The sequence below is a fragment of the Typha latifolia genome, chromosome 5, assembly GCF_019914945.1.
Source record: "Typha latifolia isolate L0001 chromosome 5, TyphaL0001v2, whole genome shotgun sequence".
NCBI classification, from domain to species: domain Eukaryota; kingdom Viridiplantae; phylum Streptophyta; class Magnoliopsida; order Poales; family Typhaceae; genus Typha; species Typha latifolia.
Window position 1 is genome coordinate 5,388,514 of NC_133090.1, and position 7,853 is coordinate 5,396,366.

At 36.5% G+C, this 7,853-nt stretch overlaps 1 protein-coding gene across 1 annotated transcript; it reads right to left on the reverse strand.

Annotated features, from left to right (window-relative positions):
• Positions 1-1,454: 1,454 nt before the first annotated feature.
• Positions 1,455-7,458, reverse strand: LOC140789044 (uncharacterized). The gene is made up of 6 exons (XM_073138637.1): positions 7,251-7,458; positions 5,696-6,226; positions 5,421-5,606; positions 4,825-4,905; positions 2,353-4,720; positions 1,455-1,870 (listed from the first exon to the last, which is right to left on the reverse strand). The coding sequence occupies exons 1-6, from the start codon at positions 7,323-7,325 to the stop codon at positions 1,851-1,853; spliced, it is 3,261 nt and encodes a 1,086-aa protein (XP_072994738.1). The 5' UTR covers positions 7,326-7,458; the 3' UTR covers positions 1,455-1,850.
• Between the last annotated feature and the right edge of the window lie 395 nt (positions 7,459-7,853).

The window sequence follows — 7,853 nt, forward strand, 5'->3', positions numbered from 1 at the left end:
ATTACAAAGGGAGAGGAAAGATCTTTAAAATATTCTATTCGTGATTGGGTCTTATGTTCAACTACAACAATACCAGCAGATTATTCTCTTTTTTCTTGTACAAAGCCTAAACTCTCTCCTAGATTAATATTTGATGACCCATTTCACTTATTGGAACATTAAAGTCAGTGAAACCAATAGCATAAGCTTTTTTTTCTTTTTAAGAACTTTGTGTCAAAGCCGGTGAAAGTCTACTGCTGATAATGCCGGAAGAGTGGTGCCTTTAATGTTTTTCCTTTCTTCGTTATGGTAGCTAATTGATCACGAAAGCGGGACTGATGTCACAGAGAAAATGATTGTTAAAAGAACAAGGTGGCGAACTAAGAAGAAATGCAACTAAGATAAGTATTTTTATATAAAAGTAAACTTTTAATTTAAACAGTTGAAAAACTAACTTAAACGAATTTTTATAAACAAAACTTTTAGTCTTAGATAAAAATGCCGTAGTAGTAATTTATAAATTCAGCATTTTAGATAGGGCTAAAATGAAATATACCTCTTTTGTTGATAAATTTAAGGAACGATCTATTTTAATAAATAAAATTTGGGACGGGACTAGTTTGTTCAATCACTCTAGCATAATTCTTGTATCTAAATCATCCACTACAAACTATCACTACCTTGTCACCAAGGTAGGGAATCTACTTGAAAAAGGACTCGTCATCTCTCCCAGTGACCATACCCAGAATACAATATATAATCAATCATGCCATATGTGTGTAATGCTGTAAGTAACTCTAAATAATTCAATTGGCCAACGTCCTCTTTAGTCAGTTCCTAGGAGGGGAAAAATTCCAATGGCTTGCCACTGGTTGTCGATGTTTACGTTTTCAAATTCAAAACCAAAGGAAGATCAGAACTAGTTATAACTTCTGGGCCATCGGAGGTCGAAGCTCCTGTCACTGCGGAGGCGAGAGTCGGAGACTTTCCGGTAGGCGAAGAGCTTTAATATTATGTCCCCAGTATGTGTAAATTTCCATGACATCTCATTAGAATACTTTGATCGTGCAATACTATATAGTTGAGCTTGGATTCAAGTTAATCTTGACCAAATATCCTACTTTGGAGCAATTTGATTCTAGCATTTGTGTATCTAAAATTCTCTCAGTGAACTTGAAAAAGCTACCTAGCTAAAGGGCTATCCGTTTCCCGAATCATTTGAGTCCTCTCCTACGGAAGTCGTGGCATCCACCTCTAAATTAGAACGATTTATACATTTTTTTTCTTTAATGAATTTAATCTAATAATGTTGCTAATTTGTGGTTGAAACCTTCCTGCTGATCCTCTTAACCTGAGGAGCTTTCGCATTTTCTTTACATGGAATCCTCTCTTTCGTCTTTAATTCATAACATCTACGGCATCAAATTCAAGGTATAAAATGAAACAAATTTCTGATAGAAGTAAACAAGAGAGAGTAGAAAATCTCCATTTATTTCAAACCAAGCCACAGCTTTTACAAATCATTGTACACGAACAAATCAAATTTGATCCTACTACGAAACACCAGTGCCATCTCAAAAATAAACCCAACTAACACAGAACACACAGAATCCGGCAATTTATGGGTGGAAGCACTCGGAACCAGTAATCTACATCATATCATAAGCTGCTCTCTTCTTGCCCATCCATATTATACAACACATGCCTGAGAAAAGACACGGAGACCATATTGACTGCCTATCACGGACCTCAACATGCCGACGATGCTAAGAAAAATTTCACATCTCTTCTCGCCAAAAAAATTAAAAAAAAAAGAAAAGAAAAAGAAAAAGAAAAAGAAAAATTTCACATCAGCTGCTCCACAGGCTTGATCATATTACCCATCTTCTCTCTGTAGTAGAAAGAATATCAGAAGTTAGAGTTTAAATATGTGCTGTACGTATGAATTTGTAACAGAAAACAATTTCAGATAGTAAAGTTTTGTATATCTGACACTGGCGGCAAATGTCATATAAAAAGAAATAATACATCTACAAACAAAACATATTTACTGCTAGCATGTGTAACTAACTGTATCAACTACAGTTATAGAATAGGAGACAGTAGGTAAAAATGAGTTAGGTATCCAATTTGGAAATAATCATTCCATCAGGAAAAAAATGATAAAGGAATTAATTGGCACTCCAAAATAAGCCATAAGATAAAAGATGAAAGAATACATTTAATGACAACTTATTATCGCAAACCTCACTTTATAGTTATTACTTTTTTCATGAAAGATGGAAAAAAGATATCCTCAGTTTTAGAATATAAGATGGTCTTTCTTCAAAACTTTAATAAAATAAAAAATAGTCACCAGCAGAATGCCTGTACCTTTTGGACTCTGCTGTGCTTGAGATCTCGATCTCAGCATTCGCGGGGATGAGCCATGCTTCCCATTTCCAGTCGGTAAGGAATGTCTTCTCTTTTCAAGGTTATCATATACATCTGGAGCCAGGTTGAGAGAATTACTTGCGTGGGCCTTCGCTCTTGCAGATTGTGTGGCTTGCATATAACTTGGAAGGGTACTGCTATCACTCATCTTATACTCATGGTCAACACGATCAGGTTTAGCCATCCCAAATGAGCTACGTCTCTTAATATTCTTGGGATCTTTTGGTATATTTTCTATGCTATTTTCTCCTAAATCGTTGCTTGGACTTGACCAAAGCTTTTTGCTTAGTTTATGAGATCTTTGCCTTTTACTAGGGCCACTGTTATTTGTCTCGTCCCCTTTAGCATTTTCAGAAATCTGAGTTAATGGTGTTCCATGAGATTCAGACACTGTAGCCTGGCCTTTTGGAGTTCCTTCTGGTGATAACCTAATTTGAGGGTCTGTTAAACTTTTCATTTGAGTATGCATACTCAACATGGTAGTCTCATCCTGTTGCTTGTCAACATGCACTGCATCAACAACCCGTCCTTCATCTTTCTCAAGTCTTTGCAGCTGCTGGACTTCCAAATTTGAAGAAGAGCTTTTTGCTCCAACATGCATATTTAAGAGATCAATATCAATATCACCATCGGAATTTACTTCATAGCCGGCTTTCTCTGAAACCTCTGTTTGAATGGCTATATTACCATCTTCATTTTCATGTCTATTAGGCTGATCAAGTGTGGAGGAGAGAGCAATTTCAGTCCCACATTTTGAAGCAACATTATGAACAGGGAGATCATCAGACATTGAGATCTCTGACGGGTTTATGCCATTAATCTTTTTTGAAGCATCCTCCTCTGAGGGAAGGTTAGTTAATATTGTTGCTTGGTTCTTATCATCTTGACAATCAAATTTGATGGGTCTACTGATAGTTGAATTTGTGCTGAGCTCTTCAAATAAGGATTGGCTCATATCATCTTGATCGTATGATTTTCCTGAAAGAGTCTCTTTTTCTTCAGTCTCTGGCTGTTCACAAGATGCCAAATCTGATGCATGCATTAAATTGTCGCTGTGAGATTCAGACTTATTAGCATGATCAAGTATAGATTCTATTGTTGCACCTGTTTGCAAATCATTCTCACCAGTGCTGGAAGCTGAAGTTCTTTCAGTAATTGCTTCATTCTTCGAGGGATCATCCTGCATGAGATTAGCACCCTCATTCTCAGGCAGGTATTTTTCCTGTCTAGTTTCCACTGAAGAACTAGAGGAACTATCTGTAGGAAACACTGAAGCCTGGAACCCCAATCTGGAACTTTCAGTCATAAATGTCCCTTCGTTCATGGTTGACAGTATTATTTCACATGATTTTCCTGAATGAATAATTTCTCCTTCAGTCTCTAGTTGTTCACAAGATGCCAAATCTGATGCATGCATTAAATTGTGACTGTCAGGTTCAGACTTATTAATGGAACTGAGTATTGATTCTGTTGTTGTATCGCTTTGCATATCATTCTGATCAGGAAAGGAAGCTGAAGTACATTCAGTAATTCCATCAGTCTTTGAAGGATCCTCCTGAATGCCACTAGCATCATCTTTCTCGGGCAGATTTAATTCCTGTCTAGTTTCCACTGAAGAACTAGATGTTGAAGCCTGAGAGTCCCATGTGGAAATTTTAGTTGTAAATATGCCTTCATTGACAGTTGACATTGCTACCTCACATGATTTTCCAGAATAAATATTTTCTTTTTCAGTCTCCAGTTGTTCACAAGATGCCAAATCTAATGTCTGCATTAAATTTTGACTGTATGGTTCAGACTTGTTATTAGAATCGAGTAGTGGTTCTGTTGTGGTGTCTGTTTGTGAATCATTCTGAGCTAACGTAATTTCAGTAATGTCATCAGACTTAGAGAGATCATCCTGCTTGACACTAGCAGCCTCATTCTCAGGGAGGTTTATTTCCTGTCTAGTTTCCACTGAAGAACTAGAGAAATTATCTGTAACATGTACTGAAGCCTGAAACTCCAATCTGGAACTTTTATTTGTAAGTGTCCCTTCATTCACGGCTGGCATTACTAGTTCTCCATTGGTTAATTTTGAAATAGATGATAAAGAGATGTCCGGAACATCATCTACTCCGTGGTTATCAGCTAGCTTATTGCTTTCATCGTGCCCCTGGTAGCAAGCATTATGACATTGCTCCTGCCATTGCCCCATATCAGATGAAGTTAATGTCATCCACCTCTCTAACCATCTCCATGCTGAATCAGATTTTGAAGGATCACACTTTACGTGAATGGATTTTGTCCTTGGCATGGTCTCCATAATCTTGTAGAAGATATAAAAACATAAGGTTACAAAAGAAGTAATTAAGGACAAAAAGTTGAAACCCCTCATTTAGTACTGAAGCATAAATTGGTCAATGGTCATACCTGACGAGCAAATCCATTCAAAAGTAATTTCTCCGTAGAACCATATGTTTTACGTGGTTCTGAATAAGAATTTTCTTTCACCTGAAATTGTATGAGACAGAAAGAGTTAATTTCATCTCATATATATATAAAAAATGTCAATAAGTCAGTCATAGGCAGTTCACACAATGCTTAGACTAAGCAGCAAAGTTCACTCACTAATATATCTTCCAGTGTAAGCTATCTAGTTTGGCCATCTTAGCCTATTTGTAGGATGAACTGGATGGATCTGTTACGCAATTGTTTGAAGAATTATGGATAAAGATGCTAACCAAAATAATGTTTCTACAATGTGAAGATAGTATAATAGTAAATGGAACCTGATGGAAAAGGTAACCCTTCCTCTCTCACAAGTAATATGGGAAAATCAACAGACAATGATAGATAAGTAAAAGCCAAGCAACTTTATCAGATATAAATTCCGGGATGCTTCTTGTAGAAAACAGAAAGATCAAATCTTATAATGCTTATTCAATAACTTGTGGTCCTTGTGCTATATAATCAAGCAAGAAGAAATGATTATCAACATATAGAACTCTCATGCATATATGAGATACCTTGTCCTCTTGTGCAGCCAAATTTTCAACTGATTGATGTGATTGACGAGCCCGCACAAGAGCTTGCATTTTCATAATAGCAAGCATGCAACGGAATGTTCCAATAGCTTCTCTCCTAACCAAGTATCCACGCACAATAGCTTGCATCTTCATAGCACTTCTGAGTTTTTGATGTTCTCTCCTAGCCTGACATAATTTAGGTTGCAGGAATCAAATATGAAGCAAAGCCAATCAAGGAAGCTTTTTAGACAGAGTACTGTGAAACCGAAAGTTACCAAGTATCTTCTAACATAAGACTGAATGACCACAGTAGCAGTCTCATGGTGGTTTTCATCAATCTGCGTGCTACTCCCATCATTAATTGGAATAAAAGTAGCTTCTGAATCTACTTTAGCTGGAGATAGCAATATTGTTTCATTTGGCTTATCTTTCTCTAGGAGTTTTTCTGCAGGAGAAGAGCATTTGGGAGAACAAACATTGTCAGTTGTGACAGCTGACAAATCCTTGTTAGGGTGGTTTTGATCAATCGGGATGCTACCACCATAATCAACTGAAATATATGTTTCTGTTGAATCTACTTCAGATGCTGGCAGTAATATTTTTCCAGTTGGCTTCTCTTCTTGTTCTAGGAGATTTTCGAGAGAAGAGGAGGATTTTGGTGAACAAACATTGCATCTTGTGTCATCTGATATACCCTTGTTAGGGTTAACAGAGACAGGTTCTGCAATAGCACTGTTGCTCAATACTTGAGACTTGGTTGATCTTTTCCAACAACTGTGGCTTTTCTTATCTGATGTAGCTTTGCCCTGAACAGAGGAAAGAAAAAAGAATGTAAATCTTCTCATAAGAAGAAATTGAGCAGCCAGCAAGAAAGGATGTGCTCTAAAGATTTACACAGCAAACCATATTGCCATCAGGCCAGTAGTCAGTCTGAAATATTTATTTCCAATTGGATAATGCCTAGATTGTATCCCCTAAAATTCATTTAAAAAGTTAGGAGCAAAATATCTAAATAATTTTTTTTTAAATGAAGTCTCATCTTGAAACTATGGCCAAGTTGTGGAAACAATCTTTCCAGTAATTAGGGTAATTCAAACATCTTTCCTCCCAAGACCTTGGATTAGGGAAGCTTCGAGCATTAGGATGCCCTTTTGAAGTTTTACTATTTTCCAAAAAAATATACATAACTTCACACTTATTTTATGTTTTGACAACTAGTAACGGATAATCCCCATTTAGAACAAGATTGCCCTTGCATAATTATCTCTTTCTCAATTTTGACTTTTAGATATATTAGCCATTATATCTTTCTTTTTTTAACCCACCAAACCCAATCAAAATCCTCTTCTATTCAAAGACCACGCTAAAATTACCCGAGCCAGATCTAACTCTAACATTACCATCTCCAAGATCACTGATGAGAAGATCAACTGACAGAGATGCTTGATATACACAGATCCACAGCTCAAGTCATTTAGTTGGTCAGCAACCCAGAATCTACTCCATAAATCAAACTTAAACTTAACAAAAATTTTCAAATCTGTACGATCCACAGTGAGAGAAGAGATCTTCTGGGTCAAATATCCCTGTACTACCTAATTTTCCATCTTCCCCAATCCAGATCGGAGAAATAGCAACCCCCCGACTTTCCAAAGATCAAATTCTCTTGCAGTTAAGCACAACCTGACATGATTTTCTACCAAAACTACAAGGAAAATCACTGCAAGATCTCGCACGAACAAAGAGAAAATCCAACAAGTTCGTATCACCGTTCCTCAAACTACAATACATCAGGCACATTCTTGGAAAAGAATCCAAACCGAGACATACCTCTTCGTCGTCGACATCGCCGCCGCCAGCGCAAGCGAGGATCCTGAAGCAGCCGCTCTTCGATCTCCCGACCATCTCCACCCCAATTCCTCTTTCGATCGCTTTCTTTCTCCTTTGTTCGTCTACTCTCTATTTTTATCTAACAGTAGATGGACACAATACCTGCTCCTTGGTTTCACAGCTCGGTTTCAGCTGCCGTTATCTTCTCTCTCATAGCTGTCTTTCTTTATCTGAATATTTTTCACTTCACACCTTGCATTACTTATTTATTTGCCTAAATCTCTATCTTTTCGCAATCAAATCCAACCTGTAACCTTTTTAAGAGTGTTTCTTTGGTGACGTAGAGTTAATTTTTTATTAAAAAGTTTGATAAAGATTTAACGATTAAGATCTTTAAGAGTATAATAGGAATGAAAAATATTACCGGTTCAGTAGGTAATTTTTTTTAGATATATAATCTTACAAATTATTTTTTTAATAATTATATTATCTTAATATTTTATCAAGTAAAAAACATATATTATTAAGCTAGAGTAATGTATATACCAATAATATTGGGTGAAAAACGAAAATAGTGTCCACAGATAAAGATGTCGGAACTGA

Coding starts and splice junctions, on each gene's coding strand:
- LOC140789044 (XM_073138637.1), bottom strand. CDS start 7,325: ATGGTCGGGAGATCGAAGAGCGGCTGCTTCAGGATCCTCGCTTGCGCT. Junction 6,227..7,250: donor GCGATGTCGACGACGAAGAG/GTATGTCTCGGT, acceptor TCCTCTGTTCAG/GGCAAAGCTACATCAGATAA. Junction 1,871..2,352: donor AGCACAGCAGAGTCCAAAAG/GTACAGGCATTC, acceptor TTTCTACTACAG/AGAGAAGATGGGTAATATGA.